The sequence below is a fragment of the Brachyhypopomus gauderio genome, chromosome 17, assembly GCF_052324685.1.
Source record: "Brachyhypopomus gauderio isolate BG-103 chromosome 17, BGAUD_0.2, whole genome shotgun sequence".
NCBI lineage: Eukaryota > Metazoa > Chordata > Actinopteri > Gymnotiformes > Hypopomidae > Brachyhypopomus > Brachyhypopomus gauderio.
This window is the reverse complement of record NC_135227.1, coordinates 12,013,213-12,032,984: the sequence shown is the minus strand read 5'-3', so window position 1 is coordinate 12,032,984 and position 19,772 is coordinate 12,013,213. Positions and strand designations below refer to the sequence as shown.

Here is a 19,772-nt window from a genome sequence, read left to right as displayed (position 1 = left end):
TGTTGGATTTGGTATCTTTATAGGTCATTCTACTCACATTTCAAGTATAACCAGTAAATCCTTACTCGTGTAAGCAGATAATACCTTAAGTAGCAGTTTCATGCTACACACAACAAATGTCCTTAACTATATAAACATTTAGCGTAGCAGTACAAACAGTAATACGAACATATTACATCCATTAAAATTACTTGTTAGCAACTTTAGCTCCACTACTAAATGAATATACATGAGTTTTAACAACAGTGTGACATTTTAAACCAAAGGCTAATGACACATGAATACTAGGCTTGTAATTCATTGTTAATAATGACTTAATTCATATTTTGATAGGATTAGCTGCGTGTCAGCTTTCTGCCATCTTGTCTAAGGCCAGCAGTGGTGCTAATATGCGATTCTTGTTGGTCTCCACAACACATCCATTTAGAATAATCTCATCCAGAATTATGTGCACCTTATCCAAATTGAACATTATCTGATTTTGAATTAAGGAATGGAATGCATGGTTAATGTCCTTTTGCAGTTGATAAAAGTATCAAGAAGGCAAAAAAGTTTTCTATACTAGTACAAAATCACCTTTGTCCAACAAATGTGTCAATATGTAAATGGTACACAATTATTTATAAAGGATACATCCAGTTCACTCTGAGAAGAAAACAAGGTTGTCAATGGCAGTTTATTTGGGGGTACTTTTGGTTTTTGATCAATTATGCTTGTTCTCTTAAAATTAAGCAGTCTGAACTTACCACATGACTGAAGTACTTGTCAAGCATTTCAACAAAGTTGTGCACAAGTTCATAAATGGAAAGCTCATTCTGGGTGGAAAAAAAACAATTGCTTCATCACTCAATATTTTGAAGCCAGTATGACATTGAGAGTATCAAGCAATTTACATGAATCACTCACTTCATCATCAGTGATGCCCACTACAATAAAAAGAGCAGCATACTGTCGATACACCAGTTTGTAGTCCTTGTATTCTACAAAAGAGCACTGTAAAGAAAATGAAAGATTAAGGGGGAAAGCATTAACTATGAAGCAGATTTATAAGTCAGGAAATCCCTTATGAAAACCTTCAGATTTGTATTAAAAATTTCATTGCATAGTACAGGCCTTCTTCCTGCCAGCAAGAGTTACATTAACAATCTATGGACTGGCCAAAAGAGGACAAAATACTGGGTATGATTCAGAAATGTGAATGTAAAAGTTATTTATCAGACAGAAAAAATAAATCATTACTTTTTCTGAAATGTGAACTGACCTCCTCTTTCTTTCGGAACAGACAGCACTTGACCACATCTGCCTCCAACGCAGCCCTCTTCCCAATGTCTACATGCTCATAATATTTTGACAAGCGAGTCTGTCCCTGCTTGTTTACCATCAGAAGGAATTTGATCATGATAACTTGAAAGGGACGTCACTAAAAAAAAAAAACAAATATTTTAAATTAATGAGGAGAAAGAAATAAAAAAATAAAGCAAATGAGAAAGAAAGAAAATGAAAAAGAAAGACTAAAATATCCTAAATCACTCAGTAAAATTTCCATAAAATGTTATTTGGTATTCCTGGGCACCAAACGTGTATATTTTTAATTAAATTAGATGTATATCGCTATTTTGGAGTCAAACCACCTTTAGACCGTAAAGCCAAGAGAAACACAGCCTCTCTATTTGGAAGTGCTGTATTTGGGTGATTGAGAAAGAGGGGCTGGGTGAACACGTCCCGTCATGCAGCGCGACACGCTTCTCCCTCACGCCCGCAGTAAGGAGACTCACATCCAGGGATCGGACTAATGGCGGCCGGCAAATCCGTGCGCTGACACCGAGCCCAAAACACCGTGCCACCCTACGAACGTGCCGACGCGTTCCCGGTCCGGGCTGTATTTTATTGAATCACGGAGGGTAAAGGGAGGATTAACGAGAATACGCTTCTCTTCTACCGACTTCTACCGGGACTTTCCTGTTTTTAAAAATGGATGAACACCCCGGCGGAGGTGGAGGAGTAGGAATGGCCACCCCGAGACAGCAGCAGCAGGCGCCGCAACAAGGGAATAACGGCAACATGAACCCTCAGATCGGGAGCGGCGGAGGAGCACCTATGGTCCAGCAGCAGCAAGACGAGATGCCGAGACCCCAGCAATACACCATCCCCGGAATCTTACACTACATCCAGCACGAGTGGGCCCGTTTCGAGATGGAGAGGGCGCACTGGGAGGTGGAGAGGGCCGAACTACAGGTAGAGCTGTCGGGCAGCAGCGCTCAACTTTTACACGCGCCGCTAATATACCGGCCGCTGGCGAGTCCTCTCGGTGGCGGGCGGTCCTACAAGAGCGTTAGAAAGAGACGAACGGCGTTTGTTGACTTTTGTATACCAACTAGGCCACGTTATCTGCCCGTCTAGCCGAACGAAGTTGGCTAACTATGTAGCTTTAGCTTCAGCCCCACACATCCCGCACGGCGCTAGCCCGACTAGCACGGCGCGCTTTAATTAGTGAGACCACAGACAAACCGGGGCTCTCTCGTTTCAGTGTACGTTACCCGCGCGTGTGAGAATCGTGTTGAAGCTTCTTGTCGGGGTGTGTGTAGCTCTTCTCACACGACACCATCGCCTCGACCCTCCGGGAGAACCTAAAGGGAGCCGCTACGAGCGCAGCCAGCTGACTTTGTCAACTAATCGCCCGCTCGGCCATTTTGATTCGGTCAATATGGCGGCGAGACGGTGTAGTTCTTTATTAAGCTAACCGTGTTAGCATGCTCGGGTGACTTGGCTGTGTTTGTCTTATTTACACAACAGTAAACGTGTTGTCTTCGTGCTTACCTTAGATTCGGTGGTATTGCGGTCTGGCCCACGCGTTCATTTAAAAACAGTAGTTTGAATTTGAGTTTATACTCGTTAGCGTGTGAATTTGTTAGCTAGCAAGGCAGGGAAGGGTTGCTCGACGCTGCTGTCCCGCTAACGTTAGTCATGGCAACAGGGGCCCTCTATCGAGACAGACATTACACCGCGTTTTTAGTGCAGTTAACGCAGGCAGAGGCTTTATTATATGTATTTACATTCCACATGGCAAACGGGATGATTGCTGTATTTCAAGAGACTTTTTAATTGTTGTTCAGTGCTCTTGGCTAACTCCGCCTAAGTGATGCAGAGGTACACTTTTAGATAGCTAGTCAGTGTTGTTACGCGATCTCTCATACATGTAGCGTTATTTTGTTGAATAGTTAGTGAGCTACTTAGTTTAGCTGTCCAACCAAAGTAGGCACTTAAAAGATATATTTAATGTAATTTAAAAGCAAATCATATTCATAGTAGATTCTTCAAAAGACAGCCACTTAGTTTAAACAATTAATTGAACTATTAATTTCTTAATTAATTGTATGAAAAAAATTTATTGGTATTGTCTAGAAGGACCCAAAACAAGGCAGTGCAGTTTTGAGTCATCATGACTTTTGAGTGTCATTGTAGACAGCATGTTGACGTTTGAGCTTTACTTGACTTGATCTCATAGAAAACATGTCAAGCTTAAGTGCTTTGGAATTACAATGCTTTGAAATTTGAAAGTGGGGTCGGGAGGGGGTTGTAGGTGAGAGGTAGTGTATAAAGGTAAGATGTTGAAAGCCTGTGACTGAAAGCTGCTTTGTGATGTCTGTTAGTTGAAGCTGAGAAGGATGTGAGGTTGTCATTGCCTCTGTGTGGACTTGTTCTCTGACACATACCTTGCACATGATTCTCACCTCTAGCCCAGTGCACACCCATGTGGCATGTGAAACACCCCCCCCCCCCCCCCCCCCCAATGAGAAGAGCATGGTCAGCTTGACTTTTTTAATGTACCTAGTATTTCAGTTCTCTGGAACAAACTGTCAGGAAAGGTTACATTACTGAGAGTGAGTGGCCCGATGTAAAAAATTCATGAAGCCTGAACTTGACTGCAGTAGATGTTTGAAAACTTAATGAAAAAATTTGGATACATAAAAATGAAATGTAATGTTTGCGTTGGGGGGCATAGGTGAAAGAGGGAACGATATAACATAAACAACCTTTCTAATGTCATCCTAATGCGTCTTTCCTTGCTGCTCTTCCTGAGAAGATGCACTAATTGAGGTGAAGCACCATCTTCTAGAGATGTTCTGTGTTCTTCATTTTTCAGACCAGGTCTACTTGCAAAGATGTCTTTAGTAGTCACATCAGCAATGCCACTGTCTATTGTTATCTGGGTTAGATCAGGGTTTGTAGGTCATGGCAGAGACATCTTCTGCATCATTGTTCCAACTGTTATATAGTGATAAAATGGTCTTTATCACAGTGAGTTTTATTCTTAGTCTAATATTGGTTTGTGCAACGATTATGTTAAAATTCGATGTCTCCTCAAGAAAAGGATGTCTGTTCATCATCTCATCATCATTTTGTCAGTAATCCACTTAACACATTTACATGCACTTGGTTATTCAGGTACTGGGAAAACTCAGGGTCTGCATAAGACAACCAATGATTGGATTTGCAACCAACCAATAAACTCACAGAATGATGTGATGTACATTTCAAGAAGTATTTCCTGGCCATTGTGTGGATTGCTGCATTAAATTCTACTAGCCATTTGCAGGACAACTGATATATACATGCACAGAGAAAGCACATTTAAAAACTAGTTCTCTTTATCAGTTTTCTTCATCTGGTTTCTAGCCCATGCTACAATCTAGATTGATACAGCAGTATACTGTTTGCATGACCACTTGAATAATATGATTCAAAGATAAACACACTCACTGTGGCACTAGAGATCATCTGCATTTCTGTATGCGAATAAATTAAAATTTTAATTTAGCAAATGTGGGTTCATGCATTCTGATGCAGTCAGGTTTAGACTGAAAGTTACATAATATTAGAACAGGGGTGCCCACAAGTTTTCAGCTTGCGAGCTACTTATAAGATGACCAAGTCAGAAAGATCTACCTGGGGGGGGGGGACGTAAACTGTTACCGGGATGGTGTATATATACAACTGTCAGTGCAGATGGACGATAGCCTGTCATTCATCCACTACTTTTTAATGTCATGCGATCTACCCACACTCCTTCGCGATTGACCGACACTTCCTTCAACGTAATGGGCACCCCTGTATTAGAACATTAATTTGAACCCAATAAACATTACAAATATAATTGTGGAAGTTATTGAAACTGATTTTTCTGTTGTACCTTTGACTGTGACTTTTATTTTCAGGTTAAAATTCTCTTTATTACCAGGATAACCAGGTTCTTTTCTTTAGAACAATCACCAGACACTGGTTAACAAAATTAATTCTTCCTTTTTCTTGTTTTTTCCTTGTTCATTGAATAAACTGACCTGATTCTACAATTTACTTAACAAAGCTTCTGTATATTCAAATCAAATATGTTCTCACATATGTTTTCACCATGTAATCTCTGGAATAGTTGTTAAAATGTTTTAGTAAACATTTGATTGCTTTTACAATCAAGTAAGTATATTTTTGAGTCAGTTCATTTCTGTTTTGTTTTTTCAGTCCAGAGGTGCCCAGCGATAGTCAAGTAGGGGCCTGACACCAGCAGTGTCCTAAATCACACTGGACTCACCGTGTTTGTTAATTACCATGTGCTAGACCAGGGAAATCCCTCTAAGGTTGGAGTTGGACACACCTGGTTTAAGGATTTAATGTGCCTGAGTTACAGCATCTTGTAGAAACCTGGGGAGCCTGTGCACATTTTTGCTTCTTTTCTTCACTGACCTGACTGAGTTTATGAAGGAAATTAACTGACAAGTTAACTGAGGTGTATTTGATTGGGGGAAAGCACAGAGATGTACAGAGTAGTGGGACTGGTAGTGTAAACGATTGTTGTTGAGTAATAATGCTTCTTGAACAGAATGTGCTGTAGAGAATATTCAACACTTTAAATTACAAGCAAACCCATGTTTTGAGTACACAGTGAGGCGTGCTGCAAATGCAGAAAATGTTAAGAAAAAAACAATTAACAAAATCTGTTGGCCTGTTAGATATGCTGTTGATTAAGGAATGTTGATTGAAGTCATGTTCATGAAGGACAGAAAGGCTACACGTGATGGAGAGCAGACATGGTTAATGCATATGCAATCCTTCTATATCTTATAGCATCCAGGAGGATATATTAGAAGCTGACACATTCAGAGTTTGAAATGTTCAAATAGAGTAGTTAATAGTAGTTTTGCATATGTAATTATAAGCATCATCGAGTTCTTGAGAATTGCTACATGAATCTATATTAATAATAATACTAATCATAATAATATTAGCCTATTATTATTATTGGTTGTGGTGGCAGTGGTAGTAGTATGAGGGCTGCAGCATCATAAAAGTTCTCCTGCTCTGATGCACTTAATTCAACTAATAATGGGTTTTCTAATTAACTCATTAGTTCAGTCAGTTGTGTTAAAGCTCCAGGCGTGTGGCCTGACATTTCTGATTTAGCTTAACCAGTACCTAATAAAGGACTGGCAACATGGCGAAGGAGAAAACCACTTGAAACTAGAATGCATCTGAAGGGCAATTTGAGGTACAGAGTGGAAGAGTGAGTGATAGAAGACCATCATGATTAGATTAATATCTGTGCACAGTGAATGTTTTATTGTAGACCTAATACAGAGTACACACTCAGGGTTTTGGTTGTTTGTTTTTTGAAGTGATAGAGCAGTTTTGGCTTTGCCATAATTGATATTCAATTCAGAGGGTCATAGACCTAGGATTTAAACATGCTTACCCTAATTATAACGCATGGTCCATTTATTTCTTCAGGACTTTAGTGTTTAAGTTCAGTGCAGTTGCTGTCATAAAAAGCAGTGGTTTTCAGGTCTTTTTTCCCAGCTCTTGTTTAAAATGGGCTATGTTAAAATAAAAGATTTATGTCAAGGTCTATACATCACAATGAATAAATAACTGGATGAAATTGAATACATTTTTAATGTTGAGTTTCTTATTGTTGTGTTAATCAGGAGTCTTATAAGGCAGGTCAGAAATTGTAGATGTCTAGCAGACGCTGGCTGGATTGTGGAGGCAATGCTGAACCTTCGTAACGGAAAGCTGTACATTCTGCTACATCAGCATGTTCCTACATGGTTGACTCAAGTTCAGCATGTCTGTTTATTAACCTATTATCAGACTAGTTTGTGAGCAACTCCCACTCACTAGCTGTTATCTCCTCCTTTTAGAGGAGAATTTGGCAAAAATGTTCTTAGATTGGTTACAATGTGAAGAGATTAAGCTTTTCCATAAATTCATGAGCTCATCTGTCACCTTTCATTATATATTTTTGAGTCCTGAGACTCCACTACTGTTATAAAGTGTTATTCACAGTTTATATAGTCTTCCCAAGTCCTGTGTTATCAGGCTGGTTACTCCATGTCCTCTAATTATCTGAGAACTCTATGAAGGAATGTGTCAGGCACTGGCCAGAGCTATTCTTACCTCCTGTTCTGAAGCTTACTCCTTTGTAAGACTCCAGATTTGGGCAATGATCTCACCATGTTTCCCCTGGGCTGACCATTACAACCATAGCTCAATGGAGTGCCTTCACGCGAATGAGGGTGCTACAAATCTTTGGGGTGCAGCGCAACATCATTGGTTGTTCCTGAGAACTTTTATCCATTAGGCGAGTACATTTTAAATCATTGTGTTATTTTGAGACGATGATTTAAAATGTGTTCTTTTTTATTGATATCTAAGAACTAAGGTCATAGTGACGGGGTTGTCTTGAACAGAGTTGGCAGCAGTGTGTCAGGCTGTACACAGGCAAAAGACAAGCACAGACAGCTGTTTCTGTAAACTCATTCCTGTCAAAGGACTAAAGCGCCACGCTCTCCCTGACTTATTACCCCCCCCCTCTCTAAGACTGTCTTCCTAAACATAGTATTTAACTGAATTCCCTGAAGTGATATGTCCTAATATCCCAATATCCTAAATATAGAAAAAAAAACACATTTCTGATATTGGGTGTCCGGTATAGCTGGCATTCTTGCATCAGTTACCAAGCAATGTAATTTTGTGTGTTTGTAATATTTATGGTTGAAATGTGCTTTCTACAATAAGAGGTGCACTGCAGGCGAATGAACAAACACGTACTAAAAGATTTGAAGGTTTGAAATACACAGTTGATGATGTCTTGCTTGAGTTTTTATATAAACATTATTATACAGAACATGCTCCCAGACATTATCAATCTAATGTTGAAGCAGTGTTTAATTTTCTCAAAGGTCATGTACACAGTTGTTTTATTTTCCACAGGAGCAGGGGAAAATACCAATATGTTTCCCTTCTAGGCACAAGTAGCCCATCATCCGTAAAGTGTACTTTAAATACAGGCCATAATAACTACATTAAAATATAAAAGAACTTAAATCTTTAATAGGGTGTTTCTTTAATATATAAATGAAAAATGTAAATACATTATTTCCTTTGACATTGTGTTGGATAAAAGCCTTAGATTGTGAATCTTGATCTGAATTTATTTCATTATCTTCCTCCATCACCTCTAAGTAGGTTTCCTAAACTAGAATTCTGTCAGTTAATTAGACCAGAGCGTATACATCATCTGTTTAGCACATTAAGTGAATCCAGTAGGATGTGCCTGTTAAAATCTTATAAGGCAGCATCTATGGCGTCAAAATAGGACCGAATGTTTTGAGAATCAAAAAACAGAATCCATAACCAAGAAATTACATTTTGTAATTGAGAAAACTGTCGTTAATATTGAGAGTTTAAAAAGCTGGTTTGTAAACACAATATTTATGTTTTCAATAGTCTATTTTGAGTTTAATATTCTTGAAGAATCCGTTTTCGTTGCGCCTTTTCTCGTTCGCGCTTCTCTCGGTCTCGCTCTCGCCTCCAGAAGTTTCTCGCTTTTGACTTTTGGACCTGTTTTTACGGGTGGGCGGGATTTACACAGTCATTGGCTGATGGAGTTAAGCCCCGCCCACCCATGCCATTCTACACACACACGATTACAATATACAACAGGGTAGTCGTAACTCCACAACAATCTACTTCAGTCTATCTACTGTGGGTTACTAAAATAGATAATCGTTAAAAATAGCTGATATGAGAAAACATAAACACACATCTTGCCTGTGTTTGCCGGTGTTGTGCCGAATTCCGACTCAAACTAAGAATTACGAGAACAGTAACACACTTGATATACCGAAGTTCACCTCCGACTACGTGACCTCGCCATATTACTTTGTTCCACGTCGTTACTGACAACCGTGCATCTTATATATCTTAATGACAGTGAAATAAGTTAGAATTATAACTTATTTCACTGAGCACTCTCGGTTTGTCCTAGCTACACAATAAGATATATTTAGGTAATAATTGTCTATTTAATATTTTATTTTATTAAAAATTATATAAGTCAGGTTGTCATTAAGATATATAAGATGCACGGTTGTCAGTAACGACATGGAACAAAGTAATATGGCGAGGTCACGTAGTCGGAGGTGAACTTCGGTATATCAAGTGTGTTACTGTTCTCGTAATTCTTAGTTTGAGTCGGAATTCGGCACAACACCGGCAAACACAGGCAAGATTTGTGTTTATGTTTTCTCATATCAGCTATTTTTAACGATGATCTATTTTAGTAACCCACAGTAGATAGACTGAAGTAGATTGTTGTGGAGTTGCGACTACCCTGTTGTATATTGTAATCGTGTGTGTGTAGAATGGCATGGGTGGGCGGGGCTTAACTCCATCAGCCAATGACTGTGTAAATCCCGCCCACCCGTAAAAACAGGTCCAAAAGTCAAAAGCGAGAAACTTCTGGAGGCGAGAGCGAGACCGAGAGAAGCGCGAACGAGAAAAGGCGCAACGAAAACGGATTCTTCAAGAATATTAAACTCAAAATAGACTATTGAAAACATAAATATTGTGTTTACAAACCAGCTTTTTAAACTCTCAATATTAACGACAGTTTTCTCAATTACAAAACGTAATTTCTTGGTTATGGATTCTGTTTTTTGATTCTCAAAACATTCGGTCCTATTTTGACGCCATAGCATCGTCCTAAATTGCTGATTCAAATGCTTTGTTTCCTTATTAACATATTATATTTGATGAACATATAGGGGCCATGCACACATTGTAGTCATAACATTAACTTAACATTATTCACATGTTTGCTGTCTAAATTGTTGCAGGCATGATTTAAAACTAGCATAGGTGAGGTGTAGTTCTAATAAGGTGAATGTCTGTCTGCTCTCCTTCCTTCTTACACATGCACTGTGTGCTTTCCATCTTTTTCATATTCTCTGTGCAGGCCAGTCTGATTCTAGAAATGTATGCAACCCATGTTTAAACTGTTTCACAATTCACTGACCTGGCTGAAATCGATATCTCTGTTTGCCTGCTGAGTCAGAGACATTTACGTCCATATGACCTCACAACCAAAAGCCAACAGTGTTCACATTTATTTTTAGATTTATGTACCAGTGCCCGTCAAAAGTTTGGATACTTTTACTCTTTGTTTAAATCTACTATTTAAAAACAGGGAAGCTCAAATTGAAGAAATAACCAGATTATGCTGTGATGAATATTGTCTTAGATTTTAGATTCTTCAGAGCAACTGTCCTATACTGTGATGACAGCTTTGCACACTCATGGTGTTCTCTTACCCAGCATAATGAGTCAGACGCTATGACTCTTTTCCATCATTCTTGAAGACATAATCACATGTGCAGAGCACTTGTAGGGTCTATGAATATACGCATACATAAATTTGATTTGTCTTAGAAACCAAAACATAAGAATAACCCATTACATTAAAATGCCTTTGTTACTATTAAAATTATACCTTCAATCAGGTGAGCCCAAAAGTTTCACTGGTACTATTTTAAAGTGGAGATGTGAAGTGCATATAAACATTTGTCTGTGAAGAACTGGAAGCTGTGTAGCATTACAACACCAGCCGTTTGCATCTCTGTGGTGGCCACATGAGGTGCATCTCCCGAGTTTACCTGCTAAACAGATTTGGTTGCCATGAGCACACAGAAGCCATGTTTTCAGAGGGGAGATTGTAGAGTTGTTGTCTATAAATAGCCCCGCCTAGCCGCCCCTCCTCACACCCACGAGCCTTTAAGAGGGTTCCAGTTGCACAGCTGCGCTCTCTCAATAGTGTTAAGCTCTGTGGGAGGGCTGTAGTGCTCTGGGTCATGGCCAGCCCTCTCCGCCATGTGTCACTTACCCTTTAGGAACGCACGAAAACATAAAAGTTAGGAACTATTGAGCTCTGCTTACTTAGTGGTAATACAATACCATAAAATCTATGTGCAATCTCATAAACACATACAAAAATCTCTGGTATACATTAATCTTAAAGAATGTAACCAATAGCCATATTTTCAGTTTACGTTTATTTAAGCTTGGATTTCACACATAATCTTTTTTGTTTGCTTCTTATGTTCGGTGCCAATGTAAAAATGTCTGTAAGGATGCGCAGTTCTTTGTGAATACGTTACATTCTTTCATATTAACTGTTTTTAGGGTTTCTGTCTCTGCTGAACACTAAGATCCAGTTCCCTGAGTTTCAGTGCACAGTACAGTTAGGGAAGCCTGAAGGAATTGATGTAATTTTATGACTTGTTTTCTTGCTGGTTTGGGAGCAGAGTGAGGACCCTGGCTGTTAACACTCGCCTGTTGGGTGTCCTCATATCCTCTATTTTTGTCTTGCAGGCTCGAATAGCATTCCTCCAAGGCGAGAGAAAGGGTCAAGAAAATTTAAAGAACGATCTGGTTAGAAGAATAAAAATGTTAGAATATGCACTAAAGCAAGAAAGGTCTGTACTGACTGATTTATTATTTTATACTTCTGAAGTGCTATAAATTTTTACATGTCTATATCTGTTATATAAGCTGCTTGGTTTAGGGAAATATTATAATTTAGCAATAGAAAACATTTCAATAATTAAGGAAACCGAACTGCATTTTTTCCCATTTCAGAGCAAAGTACCATAAATTAAAATATGGCACAGAACTTAATCAAGGTGAAGTTAAAATGCCCAGCTTTGAATCAGGTTTGCGCACTCATGACACACAAGCCATTTAAGAAAATAATGTGTTTGGTTCTCAACTTGATTTACTGATATGAGATATAATCATGTTTTTCATTCCAGAAGATACCAAAGACACAGACGTGCCCGCTGTACAGCAGAACAGTCAGTTGACCTGGAAACAAGGCCGACAACTCCTTAGACAGTGAGTTCCCTCCTACCCTTGCTGAGTGGTGTAATTGGCTTATGCACTTCAGCAGTTTCAGAACCTAAATGTAAATTAACAGGCAGTTAGAGCAAGTCTGTAGTAGGGCGGCTGCATTAAACACACTAATGAGCGCTGTGCTTTAACCCAAAAATATCTATATTGTTTATTTATTTATTTGGCTACAAAGTACAGGCTAAGGACAGTAGAAGAGCCATTTCAAACTAAAGTCCTGTCAGACTAAGCTACTGAAAAGAGTCAGACACAGTACAGCACATGACTGGAGCTCTTTAATCATTCATCTCTTCATTTCTGTCTTTGTCAGATATCTTCAGGAAGTAGGTTACACGGACACGATATTGGACGTGCGGTCGCAAAGGGTGCGGTCCTTACTAGGTCTGTCTGGCTCGGAGCAGAATGGCTCAGTGGAAACCAAGAACCTGGAGCAGATCCTCAATGGAGGTGAATCTCCAGCCAAGAGGAAGGGGCAAGACCTGAAAAGGTGCGAGTGTCATCACAGAGCAATCCACACACATTTTTAACTTCTTATTACAAACAACATACATATTTGGGTTTTGTTTTGCCTTTGTGTTTTTAACCCTTTTGTTTGAATTATAGGAATCCAGGAGATGTTCTGGAGACATTTAATTTCTTAGAAAATGCAGATGACAGTGATGAAGAGGATGATGATGAAGGTGACATAATGGAAGATGTCTCCAATAGGACTAATAAACGAATGAAGAAACATAAAATTAAGGTGGGAAAGAAAGATCTCTGGAAATGATGTCAGAAACTGATGTCAGCTCACTACAAAAATATGAAGAAAATTATTTTTGCTTGTTTGTTTTGCTTTTTAAAATCACTGATATTTTATATGAGCACAATAGTAGTAATAAAATTTCTGCCTTAGCTATTTACAGCCAATATTAGGGGGAAAATGGAAAATTAGAAGTAATTACATAACTCCACAGTAATTAACAAAGTGCACCTTTGGCATGCTGTTTCAACATAGGCTTAAGTGGCTGTTATTCCTGCATGAGTCTTTTAAATCCAGCACTTTTTAAAACACTTTTAAATCCAGCAACAGCTAAATACAGCTGAAGTAGGTAATATCACTGACAGCATGCCAGTAAAAGTGCATTATATTCCCATTATGTTCCCAGATAATGTTGACATATTGAGAAGATTATGGATGATATTTACATGTGTTATGTCATGTTTCAAGTTGCAGATTTAATTGCTGGTATAAAGCCTAATTTCAAAAATATATAAACATGTTAGAATGTAAGCATACTCTATGAGATTTAGAAGATAAATCGGTAATAAGCAGAGTAATGGAAGAATGGTCTCATCAGGTTGGAAACGAGGGATTGGCATCGGACCTTCCGGATGATCCCGACACGGAAGAGGCGCTGAAGGAGTTTGACTTCCTGGTGAATGCAGAGGACGGCGAGGGTGCTGGCGAGGCCCGTAGCTCAGGAGACGGCACGGAGTGGGGTGAGAGCACACCGCATACGGTACCGTGCTTACCCAGAGTCACCCTTCACAGACCTGCCCTCCAGCGCTTCTATGATTTGACCCACTTTAAAGACTAAATATTATGTAAATGGTGGCCACGCCCATGTAGAGCTTTTATTTTGGCAAAAAGGCCCAGGTGTACTGTAAAGTGTGAGTGCTGAGAGTGAACCCAGCTTCATATGCCTTTGGCTGTCCTTTAGTCTGAGGTTTTGCTGAGCATGGTAGTTTAATTCATAATGCTGAGTTAACTGTAAATCACGGTTCGTCCAGGACCATGAAATGAAATGGAATAATCTGAAGCCGCTTCTAGGAATTACTGTTTTGAGCAAAATTGCTGAAAGATGCCTAAGCCTTTATATTTCAAGTCAGCAGCCAATGCAAAACTAATCACAGCATTATGACTTTTTTTCTTGAAGATGTTGATAAAGTAACCAGTTAGACCACTGATATCTGAGTTTTCAGCTCTCACTCAGTTCTGCTTGGAATTGGGCTATTTATGACAAGATTGTGTTAGGCCTCCATGCATGTGGACATGATAAAAAAAAGTAAGGTGCTGGAATAGGCCAAAAATGTCAAGACATCAGTGTTTACATCAAACACTTTTCCTAAGAAGGGGATGTCTAACCTGTTTACCAGAGCCACTCTTTCTAAGATGTGGCATCTTGGTCATTAGCTTTCTTTTCTCTCCTGTGTTTAGCCGAACCGCTGCCGTTTACGTCTGGAGGAGGAAAGTCTTTTATTATGGGCTCGGATGACGTGCTGGAAAGTGTGTTGGGCTTGGGGGACCTTGCTGACCTGACCGTGTCCAATGATGAGGCTGACTATAGCTATGATGTAAGTCACCAACATGGCCTGCCCCCCCACTATGTGCGCGTGAGTGTGTGTGGATTGCATGAAGATACAGAGTTTGAGCGAAGCCTACAATAACAGAATCTGTTTTTAGATTCAGATCTGTGGTTAATTCTCCAAAATGTTTGGAACAACCTCCCTGCTGAGTACTTTGAAAACTGTATGTAAGGGAACCTAGAATAATTGATGTTGTTTTGCAGGCAAAGACTGGTCACACCAAATAATGATTTGATTTAGATGTCTTTTGTTCATATCAACACCTCTATTTTTTATGCATTCTTAATTTGCCACATTTTCCCACTCCTGCCTAAAATATTTGCACAGTACTGTGCATGGCAGACTTTCTAAGTCTGCTACTCTAGTGTACTGGTGATATAGGGTCACTCGATCTGCTGTTTCCAGGTTTCATTTAGCAGTTGTTCAAATGTCCCCTTGTCTATTTTTAGCTTCCAGCCAATAAGGACGCATTCAGGAAGACATGGAATCCAAAGTACACCCTGCGCAGCCACTTTGATGGAGTGCGTGCCTTGGCCTTCCATCCTGTAGAACCAGTGCTGGTCACAGTCTCGGAGGACCATACCCTGAAGCTGTGGAACCTCCAGAAGACGGTTCCTGCCAAAAAGCAAGTGGTCTCACAAGATTATGTAGATTAAATTAACTGTGCTGGGCTGGAGTGTATGTTAATGATTGAATGTCCATGATTTCTACCAGTTCATGGGACGTTATAAACTTCAAACAACATCTTTCCTTAATTAACTAAATAAAGTAAATATTAATTTGTTACTCTTTTGCCTTGTAGAAGTGCCTCTTTTGATGTGGAGCCCATTTATACATTCAGAGGGCACACGTAAGTGGTGTTCGTTTCTTTATAGCCTCAAACTGTCAGTTTATTGGATTGGTGAGAAAATGAAAATGAAAATCTGTTGTGTGATGTGTGCCTCTTCTTCCTGACTTTCCACAGTGGGCCTGTGCTCTCATTGGCTGTAACTGCAAGTGGGGAGCAGTGCTTTAGTGGTGGCATTGACTCAACAATACAGTGGTGGAATATCCCCAGCTCTAACGTAGACCCTTATGACACATACGGTGAGACACAAACTGGCTCCATTTGCCTCACTTGCCTCATTTTATGTAGGACGTCTTAAACAGCGTGCTAGTGATTCCTGTGTTATTTCTGTCATATTATTTCTGCCATGTTATTTCTGAGGATAGACTGCATTCTGTATGGCAGTTACATCACAAGTATTGTCATGTCATGGAGCTAGGTTTTGATAATTGGAAATAGCTACCACCAGTGTTCCTCTGCTGCTTCCTTCTGATATCGGACTGTGATATTGATGCTTTCTTGCTCAGATCCCAGTGTTCTGGCTGGCTCATTGCTTGGGCACACCGATGCAGTGTGGGGGCTGGCATACAGCGGAATCAAGAACCGTTTGTTGTCCTGCTCTGCTGATGGAACCGTCAAGTTGTGGAACCCACAGGAGAAGTCGCCTTGCCTGTGCACATTTAATGTGGAGAGAGGTGAGAGTTTTTTCCGCGAGCACGAAGCACCAGCAGTACAAAAAATGAGGGCAGTAGATATTTTTTTTGTTTACTGATTCCAAAAATAAGCTGTTTGAGAAGAAATATCAAACAATAGATCAACTATTACAGTAATAAAGTAAATAAAGATACTGGCATAATGGGCAACTTCCCAGTCGACTTGTTAGATTAATTACTTGTTAGATGAGTGTAATGATTGGGAGTGGTAAGAGTAGCATTTCCTCAACTAGTATAAAAGTACCCAGCTATTCCAAATAAACCAGAGTCTTTATTTGTGCTTTATGTCTTGCAGAGCATGGCATTCCCACTGCTGTAGATTTTAACGGTTGTGATCCAGCTTACATGGTGGCCTCCTACAACACTGGCAATGCGATCATCTACGACCTGGAGACCTCTCAGTGTGTCGTGGAGTTATCAGGACAGAGAGAAAACAGTAAGACTTTCTTCTTCTTTCATCTCCATCCTCAGCATGTTTTTTTGACCCTGCAGCACTTTAAAAATGGCCCCTGTACTGTAGTTTGCAGAGTCATGTTACGTAGGGAAAAAAATGTATGGTCCTAAAAACCAATCGATCAGAATGCACTACCAGGGTTAGTTCATTAAATCGTCATTAAGTATCTAAGAACAAAGCTCGATGCTTTCTGTTTTCTTACAGCGCTTCCTGCTGGGAATCACATTAATAAAGTTGTGAGTCACCCCACGCTGCCTATCACAATCACAGCTCACGAGGATAGACACATCAAATTCTTTGACAATAAATCAGGTAGGTCCAGTTGAGTAGCTGTTGTGTATGTTTTGTTACATGTGTTGACTGCATTCAGAAATATAGTTTTAATTACTATTCATCATGTTATAACTGGCACTGGTTTTTAATTATTAATATTTGCCTATGAGACCGTTTGTGGGTTTCATAACCTGGCTTTTCTTGTGTAGGTAAAGTTCTCCATGCCATGGTGGCGCACTTGGATGCTGTGACCAGTCTAGCAGTGGATCCTAACGGCATTTATCTGATGTCTGGAAGTAAGTGCTGCATGTCTTTAGCATGTTTAACAGAATTACTTGGACATGAGGGCAGACCATGGCTCAGTTAATGTGTGTATCAAGAGCATTTCCTTGCCTAGTGTAAGACACTTTCATGTCCTGTAGGTCTTTACATCGTGTACTTCAAATTTAAGTGAGGCGTCTAAAAACAAAGCAAGAAAAGCATATATTCTCATTTCTGTCTTGTGCAGGTCATGACTGCTCTATTCGGCTTTGGAACCTGGACAGCAAAACGTGTGTACAAGAAGTTACTGCTCACAGGAAGAAGTCGGATGAGTCCATATATGATGTTGCCTTCCACCCATCTAAGGCATTTATAGGGAGCGCTGGGGCCGATGCCCTGGCTAAAGTGTTTGTATAGACTGTCCTACCCACTGGCTGGAGCCTGAGCAAACTTACCCTCCCAATCAGACGGCAAGAGAAAGATCTGACTGCTTTGACACCTTGTATAATGAGAAGGATTTTTGAGGCTGCGCTGCAGTAGCCTCCATCAGCATCCCTGCCATCCAGTGCACATGTATCAATCCTAAGTGCCCAGCAAAGGATTGTTGGTGATCTAATGAGGCCTGGGTAGAGAGTGCAGTTAGTTAGTTAGTTTTCCCCCTCCAAACTTCAAAATGGATCAGAGAAAAAAGTTTAATTGTACTTTCAGCCAGAGCTGGAGTTGAACCAGTGTTTTTGTTTGTTTGTTTGTTTTGATTGGGTTTAAAAAGAGAAGAGCTCACAGTGTGTCCTTTAGGTATGTTTCAGTGACCATGGAGTGCTTATGTACATTAGTAGGTCATCAGTGACTTCAGCATGGGCACGCTGCACCAGAGGAACTACCCCTTCCCACTGCACTGAGCCATAACCTCACCCCTGCTCTCATAAGTCTCCCTCATCTCGTTAATGTAGCGTTAAAACACTTCAGTCATATACCACATTAGCTTCATGACTTTTCTGTAAAAAAGTATAGTTTTTATAATCCTTTTTATATAAATAAAGACTATGGTAGCAGCGCTGATGACATTTTTAAATTTAAGGGGTGGAGGGGGGGTTGCAACTACATTCAACCCAGCATCTCTACCCACTCAGTCCTTTGGTGAGTGGTCCTACATCACTGGAAGCCCTTAACGAATCCTGCCCTTACCAAACTACTGTCTGACATCGCTGTAACCTGTTTTATCAGATGGAAAGAGTAAATGCTAGAAGAAGCACAGTAACAATTAACATTTCACCATGAGAGCTCTTTAGGTATCAGAAAAGCAGCATCCTATCACTATGTGATGATTTTGTACATCTTACTGTAACTGAGTTTATTTATCACAGGTTAGGCAACTGAACGCTATTGGCTTATTTATTTGACTGTTTTGGGGTAGTATTAGCTTCTTTTTATAAAGTACGTGTAGCCCAAGGACAATGGTAAAATTGGGCGCATATGAAGAAAATGCAACAGTGATGAGTCATTTTTGTTCTTCAGATGGAGTGAAATCTGAGGTAGAAAATAACGTTTACTTTTACCTTAATGTTTTGCTAAATTATGCTTTCAAGCATGGGGAGATTGTTTTTGTTTCTGTTTTGCTTTTTCCTTAATGCCATTTTTATAAATTAATGATAAGTTTATAAGTTAAGGGATCTGGATAGCTTCCATTTGGTAAATCACTATTTGAAGTTGTTATTCTTTCCCTACATTTTATCCTGTAAAAGCATTTTATTTCAAACATACAATTTATGATGTAACTAGACATTTTGTTTGTGTAATGCATGATTAATACTATAAAGTATTTTTTTCTAGTCTTCCCAAGAAAAAAAAAGAAAAAAAAAAGTTCTGATCAGTTTTGATGCGTTTTGTAACGTTTTTGATTTACAGACTATGGCTTAGGAGATTTTAAAGATTGTACCACATAGCAAAATACAACTGTTGAAAAGTAATGTATATAAAATGTCTATAATAAATATTAAATGGTGTACCTGTATATGCAATCTAGCCCATGTCTTGCTGATTTATGAACAGTATTTAGTGGTTAACGATTACCAACCAGCCATAACAATAACAGTTTGGTAATTGTGTAGTGTGATGTGTTAGTACTTTAATATGCATTAAATCTACAAAATATTTAGAGTACCTACCTACCATAGGTTATAGCGCTACACATAAATGGCAATTTGTGAAATAGTAGGGTTCTTGGGTAAGTTTTTAGACAAGAAGCACTTTTACCCTTGACCAAAAAAAGAACAGGAAATGTTTCCAGCACCGATGTCTTACAACCTCTGGCAAAAAGTATGGAATCACCAGTCTGGGATGAGCACCCATTCAGACATTTTATTCTGTAGAACAAACTGATCAAAACCATGATGCAATAATAAGATCATTTCAAAGTGCAACTTGTTGGCTTTCAGAAACACTAAATGAAAATTTAAAAAACATTGTGGAAATTAAGTAAATGATACTTTTATTGAGCAAGTACAGGGGGAAAAAAATATGGAATCACTCGATTCTGGGGAAAAAAGTATGGAATCACTCAAATTGGAGGAAGAAAATAAGGACACACCCAGTCAATTTCCTTTCCCTAAATGGACATCTGCCTCAGATTAGATCTACTCGTTAGTCTGCAGTTAAA

At 39.4% G+C, this 19,772-nt stretch overlaps 2 protein-coding genes across 3 annotated transcripts; one reads left to right on the top strand and one right to left on the bottom strand.

The window, feature by feature from the left end:
- Positions 1-126: 126 nt before the first annotated feature.
- Positions 127-3,065, bottom strand: ap4s1 (adaptor related protein complex 4 subunit sigma 1). Of its 2 annotated transcripts, none has more exons than XM_076978294.1 (6): positions 2,818-3,065; positions 1,262-1,420; positions 907-993; positions 747-815; positions 634-645; positions 127-475 (listed from the first exon to the last, which is right to left on the bottom strand). In XM_076978294.1, the coding sequence occupies exons 2-6, from the start codon at positions 1,397-1,399 to the stop codon at positions 347-349; spliced, it is 435 nt and encodes a 144-aa protein (XP_076834409.1). In that variant the 5' UTR covers positions 1,400-1,420; positions 2,818-3,065; the 3' UTR covers positions 127-346. The 2 variants fall into 2 exon arrangements, with proteins under 2 accessions (XP_076834409.1, XP_076834408.1); XM_076978293.1 differs by lacking the exon at positions 2,818-3,065 and adding an exon at positions 2,538-2,703.
- strn3 (striatin, calmodulin binding protein 3) lies at positions 1,712-19,134 on the top strand. Its single transcript, XM_076978292.1, has 16 exons — positions 1,712-2,235; positions 11,704-11,807; positions 11,971-12,044; positions 12,144-12,225; positions 12,551-12,727; positions 12,844-12,982; positions 13,581-13,722; positions 14,441-14,577; positions 15,039-15,214; positions 15,392-15,439; positions 15,554-15,675; positions 15,943-16,110; positions 16,424-16,564; positions 16,787-16,894; positions 17,065-17,151; positions 17,364-19,134. The coding sequence occupies exons 1-16, from the start codon at positions 1,972-1,974 to the stop codon at positions 17,531-17,533; spliced, it is 2,139 nt and encodes a 712-aa protein (XP_076834407.1). The 5' UTR covers positions 1,712-1,971; the 3' UTR covers positions 17,534-19,134.
- The last annotated feature ends 638 nt before the right edge of the window (positions 19,135-19,772 follow it).